General features: G+C 61.7%; 1 protein-coding gene across 1 annotated transcript; it reads left to right on the top strand.

Annotated features, from left to right (window-relative positions):
- Positions 1-360: 360 nt before the first annotated feature.
- Positions 361-26,318, top strand: SLC9A1 (solute carrier family 9 member A1; the record flags this gene model as incomplete). The annotated part of the gene is made up of 12 exons (XM_084222837.1): positions 361-688; positions 17,149-17,609; positions 19,415-19,665; positions 20,601-20,818; positions 21,251-21,453; positions 21,679-21,768; positions 22,099-22,169; positions 22,572-22,745; positions 22,851-22,965; positions 23,379-23,480; positions 23,930-24,002; positions 24,653-26,318. The coding sequence occupies 12 exons, from the start codon at positions 361-363 to the stop codon at positions 24,973-24,975; spliced, it is 2,409 nt and encodes an 802-aa protein (XP_084078963.1). The 3' UTR covers positions 24,976-26,318.
- Positions 26,319-27,543: the final 1,225 nt, after the last annotated feature.

Raw genomic sequence — 27,543 nt, 5'->3', positions numbered from 1 at the left:
TCCCATCCCATCCCATCCCATCCCATCCCATCCCATCCCATCCCATCCCATCCCATCCCATCCCATCCCATCCCATCCCATCCCATCCCATCCCATCCCATCCCATCCCATCCCATCCCATCCCATTATCCCATCCCCTCCCCTCCCTCTCCGTCTCCGCCGCTCCCCGCCCCGCTCCCGCCTCCCGCCGCCGGCGCCGCCCCGCCGGTCCCTCCCGCCGCCGCCTCCCGCCCGCTCCGTGGGCCGAGCCCGGCGCCGCGGCCGCCCCAGCTCCGCTCGGGCAGTGGCGGGGCGGCTCCAGCCCTCGCCGCCGCGGCGGCCCCGCCGCCCCCCGCCCGCCCGCGCCCCCCGCCCGCCGCCATGGGCGCCGCGGCCCTGCGCGCCCTGCCCTGGGCGCTGCTGCTGCTGGGGCCGCTGCTGCCCGGGCAGGTGCTGCAGGCCAACCCCATGCTCACCTCCGAGGGCCAGCCCGCGCCGCTGCCCGGCGGCGACGTGCCCGGCTTCACCGCCGCGCCGCCCGCCGCCCCCGAGGAGATCCACCCGCTCAAGGAGCAGCCGGCCAACGGCTCGGCGGAGGGGCACGCCAAGCACCGCAAAGCCTTCCCGGTCATCGGCATCGACTACACGCACGTCCGCATCCCCTTCGAGATCTCCCTCTGGATCCTCCTGGCCTGCCTCATGAAGCTGGGTAGGTGGGCGGCGTTGGGGGGGGGGGGGTCCGTGGGAAAGGGCCTGGGGAGGGGCCCCGGTGGCCTGGAGAAGGAGGGACCCCCGGCAAATGGGACAGGGACCCCCAGGCATCACGAGGAGTGACCCTCGTGAGCATCTGCCACGAGGAACCCGCCGAGCATCCCGGGGTGGGACCCCCGGCTGGGTGGGACAGACGCCCCCAGTCATCCCAAGGAGTGGCTCCTGTGAACATCCCGAGGAGCGACCCTTTCGAGCATCCTAGGGAGAGACCCCTCTGAGCATCCCAGGGTCGGACCACCCCAAACATCCCAGGGCAAAATCTGCTGCACATCTTCTGCAAACCTCCCAGGCCGGCCGGGCCGGGGTGGGCACTGCTCCCCCCACGACCTTGGGTCTCCGTCCTGGGCCTGGTGGACAGCAGCATCCCGGTGCCTCCACCGCCACAGACTTCTCATCTCATCTGGGAGCCGGCCTGGGGATGCTCCTGACCCCTGCCTGGAGCAGGTCTGCTCTCCTCCCTGTGACACTCGGGAGGAAGCACCCAGTGTGCTCACTTCCTCTCGGAACCACAGATGCTTTTTGTAACCTTGGAGAAGTCACTCCGAAGCCTCCCGGTGCTCGGCCTCCCCTTCCTCCCCCTCCGCAGCAGACCGGGCGGCTCTGCCTCTGCTGCAAAGCGTCCCGAGATTCCCGCATTGAGGAGAGCGGCTCGGGGCTGGAAAAGTCACCCGCTGGGCTGAGCCCGGGATGCCCCGCTCGGGAAAGCCTCAGAGCATCGCTCTGCCGGGGCGGGGGCTGTTGACAAAGTGTTTTCCAAACTTCTGCAGCTGGATCAATACCAGCTGAATTAGCCCAAACCTGTGACGTGGTGGAACCTGCTGTGCTGTCCCCAGCAGTGCAGAGGTTGAGCTGGCCCTGGTCCCATCCCTGGGGATAAAGCCAGGGGGACAGGTGAGGAGGGAAGGGGGCTCTGCACTCCTTCATTTTGCTCCTCAGCTGCCATCAGTGGTTCAGTAACACTCGCTTATGGGGCGCTCCAGCTTGCTGAGGGAAATCTTGCTTTGGGAGCCTTTTAAAGCTGGTTCCTGTTGTAAACTGTGCCCTGTCCTGGTCTGGAGGGGTCTGAGAGACCCCCGGGAGCTCAGATCCTTTTTGCCCAGCTGCTCCTCAAAATCCCCCATCCCCTGCGCAGGCGGGTGCAGCCCCGTTCCCGCAGCCCCTCCCGGGTGCTTTATTTACATCCAGGCGGAGGAGTGAGAGCCCTTCACACCCGGAGCCTTGTCTGGGAGACCGGGCAGGCTGGAGCCAGGTGGGAGCCGCGGGGTTTGTGCCTCGCTGGCGGTCCCCAAAGGCGCCCCAAAGGGGTGTTTGGCTGGAGGTGCCTCTCCCGGGCAGCGCAGGGCTCCCTCGGCTGTGGCGCTGCGCCTCCAGCGCTGCTCCCGGGGCAGGCAGTGATGAAATCAGGAATATCTGTGCGGAAGCTGGAGAGAAAGGAGGGGCCAATGGCCCGCGGGCCTGCCGGGGCCACGGGGAAAAGGGGGAAAACGGGCAAACGGCAGAGAGAGCAGCAGCCCGGGGGATGGAGGGGACGCCCCGCGCTCGGTGTCGCTGCTGCGGGGGGAGCTGCTCCTGCCGCCCTTGCCCCGAGCTCCCTGGTGCTGCAGGAAAAGTTGTGGCTGCCGGCTGTCAGGCCTTTGATGCTACAAGTATTATGCAAGACTGCGTGTTTTAAGGGGTGTATTTTAGGAGAGGCTGCCCTGCAAGTTCTGCAAAGGTGGCAGGTGCTCTGCAGAGCTCCAGAGGTGTTGGTTCTGCCAAAATCCACACCTGAGCTTACCTACAGCTGTGGCAGGGCCTTGGCAGCAGGGCGGTCCGGGGACACCCTTTTCCTTGGCCTCCTTTCCAGGGTTTTGCATTTCTTGTTCCTTGGCAGGTAGTTCCCCAGTTGCAGGTACAGCTCCCTGTGCTCGTGAGCAGCCAAAAACCTCTCCCTGCTCTGTGTCCATGTCCCAGCCCGGTCCTTCCTGCCCTGGATCACGGGGTGTTGCTCAGCAGCAGCAAAACAGGCTTTTTTCCACGCAGGGACAGCTCTTACACAACTGGGCACTGCTGGCAGCACAGCCTGGAATGGCAGGATGGGGCTCACACAGCTCCAGGCTCCCTACACCAAACAGGGCCTGCAGCATCCCATTTCCAGGAGGAGGAGAAGGGGGCTGAGAAATAGAGCAGGAGTTTGCCGTGCTTGCTCCTTCTCCCAGGTCGAGGAGCTCAGAAGTACTCCCAGGGCTCTGCTTCAGGACAGGAGATGCAACCTGACCTTGTCCTGTTGCTCGGTTTCCCCCTGTTGCTCTCGATGCTTTAGACAGCTCTTCAGACTTAAATGCACCCTCCTGTTGTCCCATCCAGGGGGTTTGTGCTGTGAGTTTGTTTGGGGAATCAAAGGTGGGAGCTGAGCCCTTCCCTCTTGCTGCAGATTTTTGTAAAACGCCTCAGAGGTGTTGGTTTCTGGAGGTTCCTGCCCTGGCAGGGCACAGGGGGATGTGTCTCCCAGCATGTCCTGCAGGCGTGGGCTGTTCCTGCTTTCTTAATCCCCGTGGAGAAGGGGAAGCTGGTGCTGGCTGCCTTACTCAATACTCACATGGTATTTTAAGGCTGTGTAGGGGAAGAGGGTGTGAGGGGCAGCTACAACCAAGTGCAGCTCATGTCTGCTGGTGGCCTGGCTTTGCCAGGAGAAGCCTTTGCAGCTGCAGGTTGCAACCAGCCATTGTCCCAACGTGTTGCATTGCTGCAGAAGGTCAGACCTTCCCAAAACACCCCAGGCAGGAGCTCTCTGTGCCCTTCTCCCGGGTTTGCAGGGGTGTTCACACCATGCCCAGGGAGTGGTAGGTAAGCTGAGGGGTTTCCCTGCAGGAGAACCTGCTCTCCTCCCTCTGAGCCTTGACCTTTCAGCTCACGTGGCTCCCAGAGACGTTCAGGGGAATTCAGGTTGGTCTGTAAATACATCCTCGTTTCAGGGGAAAGGGAAGGAGTGAGTCAGGAATGTAAATAACAGATTGTGGTCAGCGCTGGCTGTGCTGGGGCCCAGCAGGCAGAGAGAGCTCTGTGGTGAGCACCAGCTCCTGCCCACCTTGGAGAAGAGCTGGGGCTGCCTGTGCCTCCAAAGCCCGTGCTGGCCCTTCCTTCTAAAGCCAGAAAGCAGAGAGTCATTCTCCATTAGCCACCTCCCACTGGGGCATGTCCTGCTGTCTGTCTGTCTGCACCAATGGCTTCCCAGCCTCCCTGGAGCATCCTGGCCATTCCAAGGAGGTGGCAGGGTGTGGTGGGTTCACCTTGGCTGGAAGGTAACCTAAAATGAATGTCTTGAGCCCAGGGTTTGAAAGCTGGGTGGTGCCTTCCCTTCTTTTCTCTGGGAGCCCATCTCCCCTGGATTGAGATAGTCTGCATACCAGGGCCTGTTGTGACAGGACAAGGGGAAGTGGTTTCATGAAGGAGGTTTAGATTAGATACAAGGAAGAAATAACATACTCAGAAGGTGGGGAGGCCCTGGCACAGGGTACCCAGAGCAGCTGTGGCTGCCCCATCTCTGGAAGTGTCCAGGGCCAGGCTGGACAGGCTTGGAGCAGCCTGGGGCAGTGGGAGGTGTCCCTGCCCCGGGTGGGGGTGTGGGTCTGGATGGGCTTTAAGGTCCCTTCCCACCCAGACCCTTCCATGGTTCTGTGACTCCTGGTGCCCACCAAGCTGCTCTGTCACTTCCCTCCTCTGCAGGAGAAACCAGGATGGAAAAATACTCATGGATCAAGATAAAGGCAGTTTAATAAAGCAAAAGCAAAGGTCATGTGTGGAAACAAAGGGAAACAAAAGATTTATTTTCTACTTCCCATCAGCAGATGATGTCCAGCCACTTCCTGGGAAGTACCTTCAGGAGCGTGGTGGCTGCTCCGGAAAGCAAACGTCCTAATTAGAGCTGCCCACCCTCTCTTCCTCTTTACTCCTCGCTTGATGTGGTGTGCAATATCCCTTTGCTCAGCCTGGACAGTCCCAGCAGTGTCCCCTCCCAGCCTGCTGCCTGCCCCAGCCCCTGCTGAGGGCTGAGCGTGGGGCAGCACGGGGTGTCACCGACCCCCTTCAGCCAGCACGGGGGCTCTGCCAGACCCAGGAGTGGGGACATCCCTGCCTGTGTCCCCATGCTGTGGGGACATCCCTGCCTGTGTCCCCAGGGCATGGGGACATCCCTGCCTGCGTCCCCACGCCGTGGGGACATCCCTGCCTGTGTCCCCAGGGCGTGGGGACATCCCTGCCTGTGTCCCCAGGGCGTGGGGACATCCCTGCCTGTGTCCCCAGGGCATGGGGACATCCCTGCCTGCGTCCCCACGCCGTGGGGACATCCCTGCCTGTGTCCCCAGGGCGTGGGGACATCCCTGCCTGTGTCCCCAGGGCGTGGGGACATCCCTGCCTGTGTCCCCAGGGCATGGGGACATCCCTGCCTGTGTCCCCACGCCGTGGGGACATCCCTGCCTGTGTCCTCAGGGCGTGGGGACATCCCTGCCTGTGTCCCCAGGGTGTGGGGACATCCCTGCCTGTGTCCCCAAGGCGTGGGGACATCCCTTCCTGTGTCCTCAGGGCATGGGGACATCCCTGCCTGTGTCCCCAGGGCGTGGGGACATCCCTGCCTGTGTCCCCAGGGTGTGGGGACATCCCTGCCTGTGTCCCCACGCCGTGGCCCTGCTGGGGTCCCCCAGGCAGCGCTGGCAGCCGAGCTGGGTGCTGCTCACCCTGGCAGAGTCACTGCCGTGTCTCCCCTTCCCCCTGGCAGCTCTGCTGTGTCTGGGGTGTCCCTGCCCCTCCAGACCAGCCTGGCACTCACAGGACTGTCCCCAGCCTGTCCCCAGGACTGTCCCCAGCGTGTCCCCAGCGTGTCCCTGGTGTAAATGGAGCTGGGGACGGAGCTGTGCTCAGCCAGCAGAGCCCAGGGCTGTGCAGGGTGCCTCGGGGGGTTTGGTGTCCCTGTCCTCCCAGCACAGAGCCCCTGCTCAGTGACACTGTCTGAGAGCACCAGTGTCCCCAGCACTGCTGTGCCTGTGCAGGAGCACGATTAGGGAAGGTCCCAGAGCCTGTGAGCTGGTGATAGGAGCTGGGAGAAGAAGGGCAGAACCTGATGGGTGCAGGTGGGGTTGTGGAGCCCCACAGAGGCTCAGGGCATGGGGGGTGGCTCCTGTGCCTGGAGGAGAAGAGACAATTTCAAAATTGCCAGAGGAACATTTGTAGAAGCTGGTGGCTGCTGGCTGGCAGTGAGATTTGGGTGCTAAAACTCTTGGGTGCTAAAACTTTTGGGTGCTAAAACTCTTGGGTGCTTTTCAAAGGTTTTTATCAGCCCACATCCCTGCCCTGAAATTGAAATCGTGGCTTTTGGAGGGGCCACCCCAAGTCTTACAGAGCCCTGTGAGTTGGGGAACTCGAGATTCCTGTGGGCTGATAAGCAGGGAAGGAAACCTGCTGTGGTGGAGGCACTGGATGGAAGAGCTGGATCTGGAGACCAGACCCAGCAGAAACAGCCCCGAGCCGAGCCACGGCATGGGGACACCTCTGCCAGTGCCACCTGCGAGGGTGGGACTGGCACAGCAAGGTGACATCCCAGAAGAGCTTTGCCCAGGGTTGGGATGTGTGTGTGTGTGACTCCCTGAGTGTGCTGGGGGTGTCCTTGTGCCTCTCTGCCCCCCAGGTGGGGCTGCCCTGGGCAGGGATGGCCCTGCTGGGCTGGGGGAAGGGGCTGTTCCTGCTGGATGCTGGCTCTGGCTGATGGGGGTGCCCCTGCTGGGCCAGGGGGAATGTTTGTCTCATTCTTGGTGGCAGTGTTTGTCCTACAGCCTGGCTTATCACTGCTGGCTGCAGACACGGCGTGGTGACAGCTTGGAGGTCACCCCAGTGTCCCCCTTGTCCCCAGGCTGCTCAGGGGAGCTGGGCTTGGGGAGTGGCTCTTCAGAAAGGGTTTTGGAGTGCTGCTGCAGCTGGTGCCACAGAAGTGTAAATTGTCGTGATGATGAATTTAAACAGTCTCTTCCAATGCAGACTTGTTGCATTCCCACTTCCTTGCTGGGGGATGATCTAAACATGCTCTGGCTCCCTTTTCCCCTGCTTTGCCATCTCAGAAAGATCAGCCACAGCATTTATTTTTTCCTCCCTGATCTGCCCATTTCTGGTGTCTGAGCTAAAAAACATCCAAACTGTTCCCTCCACGGATCTGAGAAAACCATTAGTTTAATTATGGTTGGAAGAGTGAAAGATTCCTGCTGTGAGATACGGGATGGTGATGGAGTGGGGAGAGCAGAGCAGGTCTGTAATCACAGCCCTTCCTCCCTGGTGAGCCCTGATGTCCATTAAGGCAGGATTACCCTCCGTGCAGCCTTGCCTGGCTCCCTGCAGGGACCCTGGGGCAGCTTCTGGAGCTCAGGGCCCTCAGGAGCCAAAGCTTTTGTTTCACCCCGTTTATCAACAGAGGCTTGGAGCCCTGGTGCTGGGGTCAGGGATGGGCTGGCTTCCCACACAGGCTGGGGTGGAATTTGGGCTGTGGGTGTTGTGAGTCCTGCGGCAGCCGGAGCCCAGACTGGGGCTGGCCTGGCTCCCAGGGATGCCGTGGAACTGCTGCTCCCCTGGGACCTGCAGGTGGCCAGGGCTGGTTTGTGGGGTGACAGCAGAGTGTGTGTCAGTATTGGCCTGTTTGGTTCACATCCTTCCTCCCAAAGTGCCCCATCACCCCACCACAGCCTGCCCACAATGCCAGAGGTGCTGGGGTGCCCTTGGGAATCAGTGGGGTGCAGGACAAGGCTTGTGTCTGCCACTAATGTGCATAAATAGCCTCCTTTGGGGTTTGAGAATTGCCCCTGGGAGAGGGGAAAGCCAGGAGGTGGAGGGGGGCAGAGGGTCCTTCTTGGGGTGACAGCAGTCCTGTGGCACAGAGGGACAGAGACACAGACATCTCTCTGGCACTTGTACGAACCAGATGCTCCTTGGACTTGCAAATAAATGCTTCTTTAACACAATCCTTCCCCTTCTCCCTCCTGCAAGCCCTGGTTTTGGCTGTAGGTGCAGGGGTGGGTGCTGGGGGCTCTGAGCCTGTCCCAGGGTCATGCAGGGCTTGTTCTTTGTGCAGCACCCCTGGAGCTCTGGGCACCCACAGAGGACAGGCAGGAATGGGGATGGATTACTGCAGCTGCCTTGTAAACATTTAGGTTCTTTTTTTTTTTTTTCCTTGTGTTTTGGGTCCCCGAGGCCTAATTTGTTGAAATAAAACCCGAAATCCGCACGGAATACTCTGTGAAAGCACAGCCTTGCTGAGTGGAGCTGGAGCTGGGTTGCACCTCGTCTCTGCACCGGGCTGCCTGAGCCAGCAGCAGCTTTTTCTCACCCACTGGGGCTCAAAACTGCCAGTGCTGGTTTGATGAGAACCTCAGCGTTGTGAGATCAGGGCCAGAGAGCTGCCAAGGGAGCAGCAGAGGGGCAGGGGATGGTTGGGTGGGACCAAGGGAGCAGCAGAGGGGCAGGGGATGGTTGGGTGGGACCAGGTGTTGGGGATGGTTTGGTGGGACCAAGGGAGCAGCAGAGGGGCAGGGGATGGTTTGGTGGGACCAAGGGAGCAGCAGAAGGGCAGGGGATGGTTTGGGTGGGACCAGGTGTTGGGGATGGTTTGGTGGGACCAAGGGAGCAGCAGAGGGGCAGGGGGTGGTTTGGTGGGACCAGGTGTTGGTGGGTGATCCTCTCACTCCACTGAGGTCCCACCATCTGTTCCCCGTGGTGCTGGGTGTCTCATGGGCCTCTCTGATTTCGCAGTCTTCCAGCTGTGTGCTCATCGTGTCGAGTTCTGTCCTTTGGCTCTGTCCTGGGGCAGCAGAACTCAGGAGTTCCTGCTGGGAAGGAGGAAACCAAATTAAAATTAAAATCAGCTCGGCAGACGGGCATGCACACACTCGTTGCTGCCTGTGTGTCAGAAAAGGCAAGACCAGGGCTGAGCCTGGCTGGGAGTGGGGCAGTGAGTGAATCAGTCTGGCAGGGTGTCACCTCTGGTGGCACAAGGACCTGGTGTTACATCACCCCCTGTGTGTCTCCTGGGGCTCCTTCCCAGAGCCTGCCTGCGTCAGAAGGGCACACTAGGGCTCATTTGAAGTTGGGGTGGTGTTTTGAGAGGAAAGTTGAAGAATGCAAAGTGCTTTTTCAGTCAGAAGAGAGCACACGCATTTTCTTGGGTTGCCCAGGAGTGACTCACAAACATCTCAGCATCCCAGGTCTTTGTCTCCAGAAAGTTGCAATGCAGTCGACCTCCAGGGACAGCACTTAAATCCCACTGAACAGAGGGTGCTGCTAGGGAAATAATTCCCCTCTCTTGTGCCAGACACACCCTTGCAGAGCAGACACCCCGTGGCAGCAGTTTATTTCCAGTGCCTGGAATTATTCTGCATTTTGGAGTCACGACATGCTAAATCCTAATGAGGGATTTGGAGGGAAGGCAGCTTCCCACCCCACTGCTGGGGATTTAACAGCAGACACACCAGGGGCACAGATTTAAGCACATACAGGCCTTTGAAGAGAGGAGCTGGTGTTTCCAGCCATGCCAGTGCCTCGGTTTCCCTTGGGAACACTTTCCCCAGCAGCCTTGGTCCCTGGGGCTGAGTTTGCCAGGGACAGCTCCTCTCCCGTGTCAGCTGCTGCTGGCAGGAGCTGGGCTGGGTGTGAGCAGCGTGGTGGCTGGGGAGGTGCTGGAAGGCTGGCAGGGTGTCCCTGGGTGCTGGGCAGAGGTGACAGTGGCCGGTGCTGGCGCTGGCTCCGGACGCGCTGCTGGCGTGTGCTGGGAGTGGGGTCACTTTGGGCTCCCAGAGCCCGGCAGTAATCAGTGCTAATTGCAATTACCTCCTCCCTGCTGTCCGAGTGGAGACCAACAGGTTATTTCCTGAAAAGCTTTTGTTTGTCTTTCCTGCCCCCGTTCCCGGTAGGAAATCTGCCCTTCCTGGGAAGGGCGATTGGCATCGCTCTGCCTGGGGAGTTGGTCTGTGGTCACCTCAGGCTGGCTCAGGTTTAACTCTCCCCAGGGCTTCGAGGCTCAGCAGGGACTGGGAATCAAGGGCAGTGTCCTGTGGTTGAGGGTAGGGAGCTGGGAGGGCAGCTGGAGCCTGATTTTGGGTGAGCAGGCACTGTCTCTGCATCCCCTCGAGTCCCTCCTGCTCCAGAGCATCCGTCTGCATCCAGCAGTGTGAGGTTCCCCTTGCAGATGTTAACTGGGAGCATTCTGTTCCAGAAATCCCCCGGCACTGACCCCTCCTAACCCAGCTATTCATGGCATCCAGCAGCTGAAGGAATCTGGGAAGACCGTGGCTGGTGAGAGTGAGTTATGTTTAGCTCCTTGTCCCTTTCCCTGGAGCTGAAGAAGTTTTTCTAGACCTTAAACCTCCTCAAAGTGCACCAGTCCAGCTGCTGTCTCTGTTCTGAGGGATATCAACCCGGATGAGGATGCTGCTGCCCTGTAGAAAACTCACTTTTCCAGGGTAAATGAGCTGTGCCAGGAGGATTCCAGCCTTGCAGGCCTGGCTGTGAGCTGCACCCATCCAGAGCTGGTGGGGAAAAGTCGAAATGAGTCTTGAAGCAACCACAGCAGGAATCTGGGTGGCAGTTTGTCCCCGAGTGCCTCCGTGCCTGGCTCCTGCTGGGTGAGTGCTGGTGAGGAGTCACGGTGCCGCCCTGGGGAGCCGTGTGGAGCTGCCCAGAGGCTCTGAACAGGTTTGGTGATTGCAGCTGTGGTTTGGGAGTGGCCCTGGAACGTGCCCCTTAGAGGAATGCAGTCAGCAGGGCCGGGGTTACCGGGGCACCCAACCCTGCCCTGCTGTCCCCAGGCTCACCGGGCAAAGCTGGGTCAGTGTCAGCTCTGGACCTGGGGAGAGGTGGGGGAGAGCTGCTCCACGCACAGCTGTGCACAGCTGGGCCTGGAAGAGGAGTTTAGAGGTGTGCTGGCACCAACCCTGGAGCCTCCCATTGGTTCTGTGTTTTCCTCCCTCCTTGGGATGCTGCAGCTGGGGGTGACAGTCCAAGGGCCCTGGGTCTCTCAGTCTTTAATGGCAATTAGGTCTTTCTTAAAATGTGCTTTTCTTGCAGAGTGTCCTTGCCTTTCCTTCTGGTGTGAAGGAGAAGCGTTATCTAAACACAGGACTGGAAATTGGGAGCTGCTGGGTTCTCACACCATTCACTTGGGGACTTGGGCAAGTCCATTTAATGTCTTTTGTCTCTCATTTCCTTTTTACAGCTGGGAGGAAATTAATACCAGCTCTGTAAAAGACTCCCAATTGATCTGTTAATTTCTTGTGAGTGCTTCAAGATAAAACCAGGGTACGTGCTCTTGCTGCTCTCAAAAAAAAAAGTGTTCAAGTGTTTGTGCTAGAGGCCTCTGCCCATGGATGGTTCTCGGGGCATGCTGTGGTTGTGTGTGGGCACCTTCTCCTCCGGGGAGGCTGCTCCAGCTCCTCCCAGCCCTTCCCAGGCTTGGGGCAGCGAGGTTGAACTGAGGGATGGCTCAGCAGTGTGTGCTGTGCAGGGAGTGCTGGCTGTGGGATCACAGCAAGGCTCCCCAGGCTTCAAGGAGCTGTGTTTGGAGAGGGGCACAGCCCCGGGGATGGGGGAGCAGCAAACCAGGAGCCCATCCCTGTGCAGGAGGGAAGAGGGGTGCTGAGGAGGTGTCCTGTGTAGGCAGCTCCTCTCTGAGTGCACGCAGCTGCCGTGGCAGGCTGGATCCAGGGTGCCTGCCATGATTCTGAGCCGGCTCGTGCGTGCCCTCCTGCTCTGCAGCACTGCAGCACTGCACGGGCACAGCACACCTGCAGCGCTCACACGCTGCACCTGCAGCCCTCCAGCATGCTCTGGAGGGGGATTGGCCTCGGCAGGGCAGTGCTGCTCCTGGAGGGTGTCGGGGCAGCGGGGAGCTGGGCTCACCCGCACGCAGCTCCCGGCTCCGGCTGCTGCAGGATGCAGCGCTGCCTTTGCTCCTGTTCCCCGGGCTGCTCAGCTTTTTGGGGACCTTCCTGCACCTCCAGGTCCAGCCCTACATGGGAGGGACAGCCTCGGGGTTTCCTGGCAGTGCCATCATCATCATCATCCTTGGGATGGATTTCTCTGCTGCTGCAGGAGGACAGTGAAGCTGTCGGACATCGCAGCCCTGCTGCTCCTGCCTCTCTGCCAGCCCCTGCTCTCCCAGCGGTGCAGGGCAGCATCTGCTGCGTCTCTGGGGTCAGGGCTCTGCCCTGGGGTGCACTAGCCAGGCCTCCTGCTCTGGCTGGTGTGGCTGTGCCCTGAGGGCTCCCCCAAGCCTTCCTGCTGGAGCCAGCTCCGGTTATGGGTTGTGGCCGCTTGGCTGAGCTGCACGGCTGGTACCTGGCAGTGTCTGCTTTTTGTCCTGTGGCTTTCGGGTTTGGAGTCACCCTGGGGCTGGCCTGATGCTATCAGCCCTGCTCTTATCTTAGCAAAGCAGGCAGGGTCCAGCGGGTCACCTTCCCACACACACCTGATCCAGGTGCTGGGGGCTGGGGCTGTACCAGGCAGCCCAGGCTCCTCTCAGGAGCTCCTTCCTCCTGCCCCGGGCTGTTTGCTTCAGCTGGGAAAGAGGGGTAAAACCAGGGCTGGGTGGGTGAGAAGGTCTGCAGGCACAGGGCTGATGGTGTCACACCAGGGGGAATTAAAACAGGCCTTTCCTCATCTGGCAAGGGCTCCTGATGGCTGGGGACTGTGACAGGGTGGCTTTTGGGGACATTGTGTGCAATGCAGCTGGGCAGGGTCACGGCCAGGCTGTGTTGGGCACCTGGGCAGGCAGACCCTGGGCACCAGCCCAGGGGCTGATCCTGACTCCTGAAGATGCCTGGAGGCTGTGGGGCAGTGCTGGGCGCTGTCCTGAGCACCAGCCTGGTTACAGCCCCTGCCCACCCGAGTTTGGGGGGCAGGGGTGACCCCGAAATCAGGGCTGGGTGCTCTGCTTCTCCCTTCTGCCCGTGCTGGCTTTGCACACTGTGCCCACGGCGAGGTTTGGAGGGTGGCTCCGTGGCCCTTGTGTGGGATCTGCGTTCGCTCAGTGACTCACAAAAAGCAGCATAAATTAATTACCTTCCTGGTTCTTGGCTTTGCTTCCTAATTAGCGACAACAAAATAATGAGGCTTGAATGAAACATTTGGTTTGTTCTGGAGGAAATTGTTTTGCTTAGAAGCACTTTCTGTACCTGTGCCTTAACACAAAAAACAAGAAGTCAACTTCTCACCAGGAAATGGCATTTTGGGGTGGAAAATCAACGCTTTTCCGTTCTGGACGTTGAAGCCACTGGGTGCTTAAAAGGTTGCCCAGATCAACCCAAGCTGCTGAAACCAACCCAAAAAGAGCCACTGGGGTGACCTGCACCTGCATTGAAACCCTGCCTGCTCCCTGGTGACACAGAAAAGGGTTTGGCAGAGCCCAAACTGCGTCATGGCCCCACATGTGCCCTCCCAGTGGGATGCTGTGGGAATGAGCTGGCTTGGAGCTCTGTGGGGCTGGAATTTCAGGGCACGTGGTGATGTTGGAGCTTGTGAGAGGCAGTGAATGTAATTTAAGTACAGTGGCTTTACCCCCTCTCCTGGCAGGGTGACACCAGCCGTGGCCTCGCTCTATTTATAGGTGTAAAGCACCAGCTATTTAATTCCTTTTCAGCGAGTTCAATTTCCATCCCCTTCCCTCGAGGCTCCCCCGTTGCATCTGGTGCAGCTCTCTCCATTCTCCTTGTTCCCTGTCTTTGCAGGGAGCTGCTGGACCCGGCTCCATTTTCCAAGGGAGAGGCACAGCAGAGCCATCCTGACATCCCTGCTGGAGCCCACAGCAGCCAGCAGAGCCCGGCTGGTCCTTGGGCAGCTGCTGGTCAGGCAGGGAAGAGACAAACCCACTGTGTTTTTTTCTGAGGGTGAAGGATAAATGGAAGAAGCTGCAGCCAAACTCTGGAGAGCTGGGATGGATTTTCCCCTGGGAGCCGGTTGCAAAACACTGTGTCACTGCATCGCCATCCTCACAGGGCTTTGGCCCTGCTGGGGGCTCACCCCATCCTCAACCTGCCCAAAACACAGCGTGGGAAAGCCAGCTCCCAGGGGCTGGGAGCTCTGCAGACCCTGGAGCCCTTCCCTTCCCTTCCCTTCCCTTCCCTTCCCTTCCCTTCCCTTCCCTTCCCTTCCCTTCCCTTCCCTTCCCTTCCCTTCCCTTCCCTTCCCTTCCCTTCCCTTCCCTTCCCTTCCCTTCCCTTCCCTTCCCTTCCCAGCACCAGGACCAGGACCAAGGCCGTGGTGCTGAGTGGTGGCTCCGTGGCTCCCTGTCCCCAGGGCTGGTGGCACACCTGTGATTTGGGGTTCAGCAGCAGTGCCAGGGTGGGCTCTCTGGGTGCCTGTGTCCCAGGGGCCGTGGCAAGGTGTGCTCACCTGTGCCGTGCCTCACCTGGCGCTGCTGTCCCCCTGCAGCCGCCCCGCCCGGTGCGTCCCCTGAAGGGTTAAGTGGCCCTGGAGGGACACACAGCGGTGTCTCCTGCAGCCCTGCTCGCTGCAGTGTCCTTCAGAAGGGCAGCCCTTCTGAGCATGCCTGCTCCTTCCCGGAGCAGCTCCTCTCCTGCAGCCCAGCCAGCTCCCAGGGCTGCAGAGAGCATCACCCCCACCCTGCCCAGACCGGCCCTTCATCTCCCACCTCCTCCCAGACAGAGACCCCGGCTGGGGAGAGCTCCTGGCCCTGGTTAATGATTGAGTGATTCCTCCAGCCTGCCTGCTGCAGCCTGCAGCTGCTCCGGTGAGCCCGGCAGGACGGGGGTTGTGTAAGCACTCTCCTTTCCCGTCCCTCCTCCTTCCCTCCTGGAAGCATCCTGGCTCTCCGAGGCCGTGTCCCTGCGTGGGCGCTTGGGAATGTGGGGTGAAGCCTCAGGAGCATCTGGCTTAACCCTGAACATGCTGGGCCCTGTGCTCCCTTCCCTGCTCCCTCTCCACCCAGCAAATCCACTGACCCCAAAATGAAGACCAGAAACGCTCAGAAGCTGCAGAACAACCTTTGTCAGAGCTTTCCTTGCCCAAAACCTCTTTAACTGGAAGGATGGAATTTCCTCCAGATGTGCAAGTGCTCAGTCTGTGGTTAGCACTGGGATTCCTGTCCCTGGATCCTCTCTGCCCCGGCCCCAGGGATTGCTGACCCCAGGAATTGTGAGTGATCCCCGTGTGTGCCTTGCTGGGCACGTGGGAGCTGGCTGCGTGATGTGGGCAAGGAGCTGTTCTCCTAGGAGCTGTTATCTCCTGCATTTCCTTTTCTGTGTTTGCTCAGCCTCCTGGGGTTCATGTTTAACCCAACTGTCTCTCTTTTAATGGTTCAGGTGGTGTTTGGTGCTGGTGGGAGGGAGCTGCTCCCACGGAGTTTGTTTTCCAAAGGAGGAAGCTTGGGTGACTGTGCGTGCCCTGTGCTGGGGGTTTAGGGATCAGGGGTCACATTATTATTATTTTATTGTTCTTATTATTATCCAAATCATAATCTTTAAAGCCATTATTAAGGCTTATTCCCGGTTCTGCTGCCCCTGGAGGTGCCCTTGGCTGGGCATCCTCATTTCCCAGCATCCTGCCACAGCCTTCCTCATCTTCCAGGAGGGAAGTTCAGGCACTTCACCCTTGCCTGGCCTCACCCTTCCCATCAGTCACCCCCATCCCAGAGTGGGATGCTGGCTCCCACCAACAGACTGGTACCATGAGCTCTGGAATGCTCTAAAAATACTGAGCGGAGCAAGCAGGGAGCAAAAAATGGCTGAGATTCAGTGAAATCAAAGGCATAATTAAAATGCAGCCCGTGTAAGTGTATTTTTAGGGCCCCACAAAAAGGCTGTAAACCATTGAATTCCCATCAGCACACGAATGTTCCAGTTTAATGGAATCCTGGGGCCTGTGGGGAAGGAGTGAGAGATGCTTAATTGTCAGTGTTTGTGTTTTATTCATGATTGAACATACTTAGCAAGCAAAAACTGATCTGCTGTTGGCTTCTCGCTGCTTGTGTGGCTTTAAGCCTTGCTCCAGCCAGAAATTGCCCGGTGTGCTGGAAGGGTCGGTGGTGCCCAGGGTTTGCATGAGCAGGGTTTGCATGGAACAGGGATTATCACCTCCCCTCCCCTAGGGAGCTCCGTGCCAGGGCTGCCTGGGGCTGCTCGCAGCTTGTGTGGGCTCCAGGGGATCCGGGAAAGAGGAAAAACCCCGTGGGGGTAAACCAGGAGCTGCATCCAGGCTGGGGAGTCCCTGGATGCAGGTGCCTGGTGTGGGGGGTGCCGTGGGGCAGAGTTTGGGTGCTCCAGCTCCCCCCGTGCCCCCTGAGCTGTCTGCTGGGCTTGGTGCTGGGGGGCAAAGCTGAGCCAGGCTTCTGCCAGCATCCCCCCAGCCCCAGGGACCCTCTGGAGGGGCTGGAAGGGTTCCTGGAGTGGGGAATGCTCCGGAGTGCTGGAGCCTGTTCCTGCAGCTCAGGGGAGTCTGGGGGCTGATCCCCCCAGGGACCTGCAGGGCTGGAATGGGGGCTCTGCTCCTTGGGGAGGCCTTTTCCCGTGGGGCTGGGGTGTCTGCACAGGGGGAGGAGGATGAGCTGGCCGTGGCACAGATGTGATCTGGCTCCTTCTGGAGGGGGTTTAATCTTCTGGGGAATCGCTGCAGATGGCACGGCCGGAAGGAGCGGAGGAACGCGGCATGCCAAGGCAGGGCTCCTTATTTTAAACTGCTTCCCTTGCCAGGGAACAAATATGCCTCGCTTCAAAATAATAATTACAAAGCCTGGGAGGAGATCCAGGGAGCCCAGAACCCTTCTGTGGGTGTTGGAGTGCTGGCAGATGCCCGGCCGGGGGTGCCTGGTGGGAATGCCGTCCCAGCGGGTCAGGGCTGGCTCAGGGACCTGCCTTTGGAGCTGTGCTGGGATTGGAAGAGGGGGAAATGTGTTCCCTGTCACCTTGCACCCCAAGGATGCATCCTGTCCTGCTGCCACCAGCCATGTGAAACCTCCAGGAAGGAGAATTGCATCCTGGAATGCAGCAAGCAGCAGCTGGCACCCCACAGTGGCCCTGGTGGGCAGGCTGCTGTCTGGTGGAGGGAAATGCTGCTCCTGTGCTCGGGAGCAGCGCTGCAGCAGGGACTGCTCGAGTGGCAGAGCTGCCTGGGCTGCAGGGAGAGACCCTCGGGTGTCCAAGGGTGGCTGTCACCTGCTGGGACTGTCAGGGTTCTGCCCTGAGGCCAGCAGTACCACGGTCTGGTTGAGCTGCAGCTTCCGCTTGACAGAGCAGGGCAGGAGGGGAAACTGAGGCACACAAGGAGTGAGGGGTCGGGGGGGTGCAGGGAGGGCTGGGAACTGCCCCCAACTCTGCAGGGCTGTCCCCTGCAGACAGCATCCTCCATTCCTGTAGCCAACGTGTCTCTCCCTCTCTGCAGGCTTCCACGTGATCCCCTCCGTGTCCAGCATCGTTCCCGAGAGCTGCCTGCTCATCGTGGTGGGCCTGCTGGTCGGGGGGCTCATCAAAGGCGTGGGTGAGAAGCCCCCCATCCTCAAGTCGGACATCTTCTTCCTCTTCCTCCTGCCCCCCATCATCCTGGACGCCGGCTACTTCCTGCCGCTGCGCCCCTTCACCGAGAACCTGGGCACCATCCTCATCTTCGCCGTGGTGGGCACGCTCTGGAACGCCTTTTTCCTGGGGGGGCTGATGTACGCCGTCTGCCAGCTGGGCGGGCCCGGCCTCAACCACATCGGCCTGCTGGCCAACCTGCTCTTCGGCTCCATCATCTCGGCCGTGGACCCCGTGGCCGTGCTGGCCGTCTTCGAGGAGATCCACATCAACGAGCTGCTGCACATCCTGGTCTTCGGAGAGTCCCTGCTCAACGACGCCGTCACCGTCGTGAGTGCTGGGACCAAACCCTGCCCGGGTGCAGAGCTGAGCCTGGGGGCTTCAAGCGCTGCAGAGCGGGGTCCAGGTGGGGGGATGCTCCTGGGGGGCTGCAGAGTCAGCCTAGCCTCTTGGGGCCGTGGGCTCTGGGGGTCTGCTCTCCTGGCTGGAGTTGCTGCTGTGCCTGTGCCTCTGCCTGTGCCTGTGCTGTCCCTGTCCCTGTCCCTGTTCCTGTGCCATGCCTGTCCCTGTTCCTGTCCCTGTCCCTGTCCTTGTCCCTGTCCCTGTGCCTGTTCTGTGCCATCCCTGTCCCTGTCCCTGTCCCTGTCCCTGTCCCTGTCCCTGTCCCTGTCCCTGTCCCCATCCCTGTGCCTGTTCTGTGCCATCCCTGTCCCTGTCCCTGTCTCTGTCCCTGTCCCTCTCCCTCTCCCTCTCCTTGTGCCTGTGCCTGTCCCTGTGCCTGTCCCTGTCCCTCTCCCTGTGCCTGTCCCTGTGCCTGTCCCTGTGCCTGTCCCTGTGCCTGTGCCTGTCCCTCTCCCTCTCCCTCTCCCTCTCCCTCTCCCTCTCCCTCTCCCTGTGCCTGTGCCTGTCCCTGTTCCTGTCCCTGTCCCTGTCCCTGTCCCTGTCCCTGCACGCAGGGCTGACCCTGGGTCAGGCAGAGCTGCCCTGTAGCTGCTGTCTGTCTGTCTGTCTGTCTCCTTTCACGTGGTCACCCTTGCTGTCCTCCAGCCCCCAGGAGGTGGGAGGGCAGCACGTCAGCCGTGGCAAAGGGCAGAATTGGAGGGGCTGAAGCCAGGCTGGCAGCCCCCCTGGGCCACCCCTCAGCCCCACTGCAAGGAGCAGCTTTGCAGGGACCTTTGGGTGGTGGGGCCAGCCTGCTCCCTTTCCAGAGGACATCACTGTCCAGGTGCTGGCCTGGCTGTCAGCCTGGCCTTCTCCTCTCTGCGGAGCTGACCTCTAAACTGATTCCTAACCCACTGCTTTTTCCTGGCTCTTTTCCCATATCCCAGCTGTCCATTCCGGAGCTGGCTGCTCAGCCCCTGCTGACAAGGTTCCTGGTGACAAAGAACACTCTGTCCCACCACGGGGCTTTTTCCAGGCACTTCTCCCCCGTTTTTCAGCAGAGGGGTGCCTGCAGGGTCTGTGTCCCCACTCTCATCCCTGGGGAATGCCTTTGTCTGCCCCTGTCCCACCCAGGGCCTGGCCCCAGCAGGCAGGGGCTGGCACCCCACCCTCTCCCTGCCTGCAAGTGCTGCTATTCCTGCAGGATGCCCTAAATCCTGTTTCCCATCCTGACATGTGCTTTAACATCTCTGCAGTGTCTGGGGGTGGGAGAAGGCAGCACAGCCCAGAGTCTTTCCCTCGGGTTTCCCTCAGCTGCAGAAGCCACCTCAAGGGTTTGGGCTCTTCTCTGGGCTGGCCAGGGCAGATGGGGGCTTTTCTCTCTGTGCATCAGTCAGGAGTCCCCCAGCCTGGATCTGTCCTGACCTGGTCATTGGGAAAACAGGAACAGCCTCTGGCTGCTGACCAGAGGCCCTCCTGGCACAGCTGGAGAGCAGAGCTGTCCCAGACACACCTTTGTGTGTCCCCGTGGGCACAGAGGACAGGGAGCTGGTCCCCCCAGGTCTGTGTCTGACACAGCAAAGCGCCAGCAGCTGGATTTGGTGTGAGCCTTGGTCAAGCACCCAGCTTGGGGCCACCAGGCAGGGACAGGGCTCAGCTCAGGTGTGCCACACTCCCTGGGCAGCTCTCCTGCAGGTGAGGCTGGCCCTTCCCAGAGGGACAGCTCGACCCCTGCTCTCCTCTCTCCCTGCCAGGTCCTCTACCACCTCTTTGAGGAGTTTGCCAGCTTCGAGCAGGTGACCATCCTCGACATCATCCTCGGCTTCCTCAGCTTCTTCGTGGTGTCCCTGGGCGGGGTCCTGGTGGGCGTCATCTACGGGGTGATCGCCGCCTTCACGTCCCGCTTCACCTCGCACATCCGCGTCATCGAGCCGCTCTTCGTCTTCCTCTACAGCTACATGGCCTACCTGTCTGCAGAGCTCTTCCACCTGTCGGGCATCATGGCGTGAGTGGGCAGAGGGGAGGGGGTGCCCTCCTGCCCAGAGCCCCTGGGGCATCGCTGGGGCTGTGTCAGCACAGCCCAGAGTGGGCACTGCACACCTGGCGTGGTCAGCACAGCCCAGAGTGGGCACTGCACACCTGGCATGGGCACTGCAGCCCAGAGTGGGCACTGCACAGCCAGGGTGGTCACTGCACACCCAGAGTGGGCACTGCAGCCCGGCATGGTCACTGCACACACAGCATTTTCACTGCACACCTGGCGTGGTCAGCACAGCCCAGTGTGGGCACTGCACACCCGGCATGGGCACTGCACACCCAGCGTGGTCACCGCACACCCAGCATGGTCACTGCACACCTGGCGTGGGCACTGCACACCTGGCGTGGTCACTGCACACCCAGCATAGGCACTGCACACCTGGCGTGGTCACTGCACACCTGGCGTGGTCACTGCACACCCAGCAGGGTCACTGCACACCCAGCATGGTCACTGCACACCCAGCAGGGTCACTGCACACCCAGCAGGGTCACTGCACACCCGGCATGGTCACTGCACACCTGGCATGGTCACTGCAGCCCAGCGAGGCCCAGGGGTGCTGGGATATGCGAGGAGGCACACCAGAGGAGTGGGGCTGGGGGGTTGTCCCGCAGATTTTGGGGTGTTGGCAGCCTGTTCCTGTTCTCCCGGGCACACAGGGGTGGGCAGGGCCTGCTGAGCACTCAGGACACCCTGGGTTTGTGCTCCAGTGCTCGCTCCTGCCCTGCCAGGGGAAGGAGAAACCTTGTGTTGCCTTCTCTGGAGACCCTGAATATTTGCTGGTCGTTCCCAATGCCTGTGCTGCTCTGGAGTTTGGTGTCACAACACAAAATGCTGCTGCAGGGCCAGGGCTTGGGGCTGTCCCCATGTCCCCACGGCTGCTGAGGGCCCCAACCTCCCCCCAGGCTCATCGCCGCTGGTGTGGTCATGCGGCCCTATGTGGAAGCCAACATCTCCCACAAGTCCCACACCACCATCAAGTATTTCCTCAAGATGTGGAGCAGTGTGAGTGAGACCCTCATCTTCATCTTCCTGGGTGTCTCCACCGTGGCTGGTCACCACTACTGGAACTGGACCTTCGTCATCAGCACGCTCTTCTTCTGCCTCATCGCCAGGGTGTTGGGTGGGTGTCAGTGTGGTGACAAAGCCCTCGGGGCGGTGAAAGGATCATGGCATGGTTTGGGTTGGAAGGGAGAGACCTTAAAGCCCAGCTTGTTCCAGCTGCCATGGGCAGGGACACCTTCCACCATCCCAGGGTGCTCCCAGCCCTGTCCAGCCTGGCCTGGAGTGGCCATGTGGGTCGTGGTGAGCTCTCAGGACCGTTATGGTTTGCCTTGCAGGGGAGGCTGGAGGTGCCTGGGTGGCCCTGCTGCACCGTGGGCATCACCCCTGCTGGTGGTTGGTGTTGTGGGGAGATGGGGCTGAGGCCGTGGCTGTGCCAGCCGTGGGCTCAGGGATGCTGAGATGAGCAGGCAGCCCTGAGGGGCTGCAGGGTGGGCTCTTTGGGACTGGGGGGAACCTTGGCCATTCACACAGGGCTGTGCTGCTCCCCCAGGTGTCCTTGTGCTCACCTGGTTCATCAACAAGTTCCGGATCGTGAAGCTGACGCCGAAGGACCAGTTCATCATCGCCTACGGGGGCCTGCGGGGAGCCATCGCCTTCTCCCTGGGCTACCTGCTGGACTACAAGCACTTCGGCATGCGGGACATGTTCCTCACTGCCATCATCACCGTCATCTTCTTCACCGTCTTCGTGCAGGTTGGTGGCTGTGCTTCCAGAGGGAAAGGGGCTCCTCAAGGCCGTGTGGAGAGTGGGGAGCCATGCCCAGCCTCATCCCCGACCGTGTCACTGTCCCCAGAACGCTGCACAGTGACACCGAGAGCGCTTTGGCTGTGCCGAGCCCGTCCCACTCCCGCTGCTGTGCCTTGGGCAGAGGTGTAACCCCCTCCCCTCCCCTGCCCTCCCCTCCCCTCCCGTCCCCAGGGCATGACCATCCGGCCCCTGGTGGATCTGCTGGCTGTGAAGAAGAAGCAGGAGACGAAGCGCTCCATCAACGAGGAGATCCACACGCAGGTAACGCGCTGCTCCGGCCCTCTGCTCTCTCTGCTTCTGCCACTCTGTCACTGGGACCTGCCCCTAAGTCAGAGCCCAAGGTAAGGGGGCAGAGCCAGCGCTCTCCCCTGTCTGTGTCGTCCAGTGCCCGCTCTGACCCAGACCCCCCGTGCCTGTGGAGCCAAGCCTGGTTGTGTGGGTCCCTCCTGCCCTCCAAAGCCCATCCTGGACCCACAGCCCTGACTTTACACGCCCTGAGTGCCCTCCCCATGTGTCAGTGTGGGTGTCAGGGGAGGGAGGGGCTGGGCAGGAGCCCTCCAAGCTGCTCACGCCTTGGACCATCTCTTGCAGTTCTTGGATCACCTTCTGACAGGGATTGAGGATATCTGTGGTCACTATGGGCATCACCACTGGAAGGACAAGTGAGTGGCGAGGTTTGGTGGCTGGGGAAGGGTTTCAGTCACCACCCAGAAGGTCTCACAGCTCTGTGCCAGGCTTTAATAGCCACATGCAGACTGACCTTGGGGAATTATGGCCCTGGACCGGGAGCAAGGGGGGGCTGCAGGGCCGCACCCCTCGGCCACCCCACCCACAGCAGGTCCGTGGCAGGGTGGGAGCTGGCCAGTCCCTGCAGGAGCTCAGGGCCAGCCCTGCTGGGTGTTGTGGAGGTGCCCTGGCTTGGGAGGGATTCAGGGAAGCCTGGCCTGAGCCGTGCTGGTGGCGCTGGAGCCAGCGCCGAGCCCAGCAGCGCTGTGCTGGGAGCGGGCAGGGGGACGGGGCAGGGCTGAGCTGTGGCTGCCCCTGCTCTGCCCCGCCCTGGGAAGGCTGAACCGCTTCAACAAGAAGTACGTGAAGAAGTGCCTGATCGCGGGGGAGCGCTCCAAGGAGCCCCAGCTCATCGCCTTCTACCACAAGATGGAGATGAAGCAGGCCATCGAGCTGGTGGAGAGCGGCGGCATCGGCAAGATCCCCTCTGCCGTCTCCACCGTCTCCATCCAGTGAGTGCCTGCCCCGAGGGCTCCCTGCTGCTGGCCAGGGGACAGGCAGCCCCTGGGCGCCGTGTGGCTGTGCTGTGTGGCTCTGAATCCCGTCTGCCCATGCAGGAACATCAACCCCCAGAACCTCCCTCTGGAGCGCGTCCTGCCCGCCCTGTCCAAGGACAAGGAGGAGGAGATCCGGAAAATCCTCCGCACGAACCTGCAGAAAACCAGGCAGAGGGTGAGGAGTCCCCTGGCACTCTGTGTCCCCTTGGCCTCACGGGGAGTGGCAGGGACACTGCCCAGCAGCCCTCAGCTGGGCCCTGCTGTCCCTGCCCTGCTGTCCCTGCCCTGCTCCTGGCCTGACTCTCCTTCCCAGGAGGCTTTTCCTCCTGGGATGGTGCTGGGATAGTCTGAGGGCCAGGCTCGTTTGGTCAGTGGCTGAGCCCAGCCTTTAAACCCTCGTTGGGCCAGGCTGGGTTGGGATCAGGCACCCCGTGGTGGCACACAGGGGATAAGCCACAAGCCTGCCTGGAGCTGCTCTGCCCACTGGTGGCTGTTCCATCCGTCTCCAGGAAAAAAGGGGCTGTGACCTTCCTTTCCCTCTCGGTGTGGGATTTTAACCTGTCTCCTTTCCTCGGGATCTGTTCCCAGCTGCGATCCTACAACCGGCACACGCTGGTGGCTGACCCCTACGAGGAAGCCTGGAACCAGATGCTCCTGAGGAGGCAGAAGGCCCGGCAGCTGGAGCAGAAGGTGCTGGGGCACCCCAGGGCGGGGCAGGAGGGCGCCAGGGGGGCTTCCCAGCCTGGCAGGGCACAGGGAGGGGGCTGAGGTGAGGGTGACAGAGGTGACCCCGAGTCTTGGGGGTCCTGTGATTGCCCCAGGCCCCAAGCACCTTTCTGGAGCATGGCTGGGAGGATCTGTGCCCGTGTCCTCTGCGTCCCACTGCTGCTCCCTGCCCGTCCCTGTGGTCAGTCCCCTGCCATCCCTGTGGCCAGTCCCCTGCCATCCCTGTGGTCAGTTCCCCTCCTGCCCGTCCCTGTGGCCAGTCCCCTGCCATCCCTGTGGTCAGTCCCCTGCCATCCCTGTGGTCAGTTCCCCTCCTGCCCGTCCCTGTGGTCAGTTCCCCTCCTGCCCATCCCTGTGGTCAGTTCCCCTCCTGCCCTGGCCACGCTGCTGACGGTGCCTTGCTCCCGTTGCAGATGAACAACTACCTGACGGTGCCGGCACACAAGGTGGACTCGCCCACCATGTCCCGGGCTCGCATCGGCTCAGGTAGGTGGGAGGGGCTGCACGAGGAGCTGCACTGCCCTCACCTGCAGCCCCTGGAGCTGTCCTGCACCTGCTCAGCTCCCTGTGGCTCTCCAGCCCCGACTGTCCCCATCCAGCCCCGACTGTCCCCATCCAGCCCCGACTGTCCCCATCCAGCCCAGCCCCAGAGCGTTGCTGTTCCGAGCAGAAGCACCCAGCACAATTCCTCTGGGAGGTCAGGTTGGGCAGTCCCTCCGGAGCTCAGCTCGCTCCATCCAGGCAGCCCCGTCCCTGTCCATGGCCCTCCCAGCCCTCCTCGGGGGGGCATCAGGAGCGCTTAGCCCCTGTTGGGGCATTCCCAGTTTGTGCATGGCACATTTGCCGTGGCACCCTCGGTCCCTGCTGTCCCGTGCGTCCCCTCCCGCTCCGGGGACGGGGTGTCGGGGTGTGCGGCGGCTGCGGAGCGCGCGGTTCATCAGCAGAGGGCAGCTTCGCCCTTCGCGGTGGAGCCAGCTCCAGCTGGGGCGCGGCAGCCGGGAAAAGGAATTACACGGCTGAATTGGAAATCCGCGGGACGGCCCAGGCACCCCAGCCCCAAACAAACATCTGGGGTGCCTCGCCGGGGGTCCCTGAGACCCCCCCCCTTCCCTGCCTGACCCCTCTGTGCCTCCCAGACCCGCTGGCCTACGAGCCCAAGGGGGACTCGGAGAACCTGCCCATCATCACCATCGACCCGGCCTCGCCGCAGTCCCCCGAGTCCGTGGACCTGATGAGCGACGAGCCCAAGGGCTGCAGCGGCCTCCCACCCTCGCCCGAGGAGGATGAGGAGGGGCTGGTGATGCGGGTGAAGGAGCCTTCCTCCCCGGGGACTGACGACGTCTTCACCCCGGGGGCCAGCGACAGCCCCAGCAACCAGCGGATGCTGCGGTGCCTGAGCGACCCCGGCCCGCGGCCCGAGCCCGAGGAGGGGGAGCCCTTCATCCCCAAGGGGCAGTAGCTGCCGGCACAAAGCCTCCCAATCGTTTCTCTCTCTCTGTTCATTCATTCGTTCTTTGCTCTCCGTTTTGGTTTCTTGTCACTACACGCTGGGTTCAGGAAGGGGAGAGTGTCCTGGATGGACTGGGACTGCCAGGACAGCTCTGCCCAGCGAGCCCTGGGCTGGCCCCAGCGAGCAGGGAAGGAGCCCTGGGATGCCCCGGGCTCCTTGGGCCGCGTGGCCTGGGGGCGATGGACAATTTCCGCCCGGAATTGGGATTTGCAGGTGCCTCACCGCCCCCGCGGGGCTCTCCAGAGGTGCCCACCCACTCAGGACCTGCGGCCGGCTCTGACAGGGGTCTCCACAGTCACTCCCCATGGCACAGCTTCCCCTCTCCCCTCTTGTGCTTTGTTGCCCCCTCGCCTTGCTCCGGAGCGGAGGGATGGGACAGCAGGAGCTGTCACCGGGGCTGGCACACACACACACACACACACACTCCCCCTGCCCCTGCCCGGCGCCTCGGGCTCCTGCTGCTGCTCCCTCGCCGTGGCAGCTTCCCCGTGAGCCCGCCTGTGCCTGGCATCCTCCCTCCTGGCCTCACATTTCATGCCAGGTCTTTTCAAGGAAATATTCTAGAGCCATGCAGGGGGGAAGCTGGGACCCCCTCGCTTTGAGCAGCCTCTCCATCCCTCCTGGAACTGCTGTCACCTGTCCCCATGGGGACCCTCCAGGGCCAGCCCCGGCCCCTCGCCCTGTGCCAGCGCGGCAGCGGCTGCTCCTTAACCAAAGACGGGCCCGGGGTGTGCCGGGGGGGATTGTCTGTCCCCCTGCAAGCGAGAGGGGCTGGGGAGAGCCAAGTGCCAGACCAAGTGCCAGCTCCCCCAGCGTGGGGACACCTTGGATCCGGAAGGCTGGCAGCGAGGGGACGCCTGGGGGTGCGGGGGTCCTGGAAGGACCCGTCTTTCCCCAAGGCTTGGGAGGGATCACTGGGTGTTCTGGTGACTTGCAGCCCTCCCCGGGCTCAGGGGTGTCCTGTGTCTGTCACCTTGTCCCCCACGTGCCAACCAGCTCCCGCCGTGTGCCACCACGGGCACCACGGGGTGCTCGCCACCCCCTCCCCGGGGACCCCGGCCGCTGTCCCCTCCCTGTGCCGTGCCTTGCCACGCTCTGCCCCGCTGCCTTGGTGGGCACCCGTCCCACGTCCCACCCGCTCCACGCCCCGCTGGGACCCCCAGGTCCGTGGGGCTCCGTCACCGGGGCGAGCGCCCGCGCCGCTGCCTGCGCCTGCCTGCTGCCCTGCTCTGTTTCCAGGAGGAAAAAAAGCAATGGAAATTCTCTTGTATAAAAAGGAAAAAAAAAACCAAACCCACATGTAAAGAGATTCTTGGTTTTTATCATAAATATTCTAATAAATTAATGTTAATTTTTAGTGGGGGTTTTTCCAGCTCTTCGGGCTCCTGCCGCTGCCTCACGGTCCCGGCTGTCCCGGAGGAACAAGGTGGCTGTGACGCTTCGTCCCCGTCGCTGGCATGGAGAGTTTGCCCCTCACCCTCCTGCCGGGCTCGGGGACAGCTGGAGCCCCCTGCCAGGGGGACGTTTTCAGCTTTGGCAAAGACAGAGGCTCCGGAGAGGCTCCCAAATCCCTCCCTGGGGCTGCGCAGTGCCAGGGCGTGTAGGGAGGGTCTCCCGGGGGAGGGTCCTTTTCCGGGGGATGGATCCCCGGCACAGCCCCGGAATGCCGGCCCGGTGTCCCAGCGCGGCTCTGCCCGTCCCGACCCCGCCGTGTTGTCCCCAGGGAGAAAGGGCCAGCGCCTGCCTTGTCCCGGCGCTGCAGCAGGGCTTGGGGGGGAAGGGTCCATCCCCAGGGCAGGGGTCTTGGCAACATCTGAGCTCTGTGAATTTCCTCCTGGGTTTCCCCAGGAGCTCTCCCAGAGGAGCCGGTTCCCACCGGCACCCCAGGACTGCAGAGAGGGCAGAGGCTGCAGGCAGCGCCCGGGTGAGGAGCAGCAGCACAACCCCAAAACCCCCGGATCCCTCCGGCCTCAGCAGAGCTCCGGGGCCGGGGGCGTCCCGGGCAGCAGCAGCCCCTCGCTCCGGGGAGGTGCGATGGGAATTGTTCCACGGCTGCGAACCGGAGCCCTGAGCCGGGAGCCGTGACTCAGCCCGCGGCCATCCCGCGGCGCGGCAGCTCACCTGCCCGAAATACCTGAGCGCCAGGGTCCCCCCGCCCGGGGCGGGACTCGGCTGGCTCACCCCGCCGCAGGGGGACCCCAGGGCTCCCCGGGCAGGATGAGGCGGCCAGGGATGTGTGACAGGCACTGCCGTGGGGGCCATGGCCGTGCCAGCTTAGTGCCCACCACCCTTGCATCCCAGTCAGGGTCCGGGGTAGTTTGTCCACTGCCCACCCCGGACACTGCCCACACTGGACACTGCCCACCCCGGACACTGCCCACCCCGGACACTGCCCACACTGCCCACTGCCCACACTGCCCACTGCCCACCCCAGACACGGAGGGCCCATCAGGAGCACGGCTACCCTGGGCAGTGCCCAGGTAACACACCTGCCCACGTGCTGGGGAGCATCACCTG

The sequence above is a fragment of the Fringilla coelebs genome, assembly GCF_963513975.1.
Source record: "Fringilla coelebs genome assembly, chromosome: 28".
In the NCBI taxonomy this organism is placed as follows: Eukaryota; Metazoa; Chordata; class Aves; order Passeriformes; family Fringillidae; genus Fringilla; species Fringilla coelebs.
The sequence above is the reverse complement of the archived record's forward strand: the minus strand, read 5'-3'. Positions and strand labels throughout refer to the sequence as shown.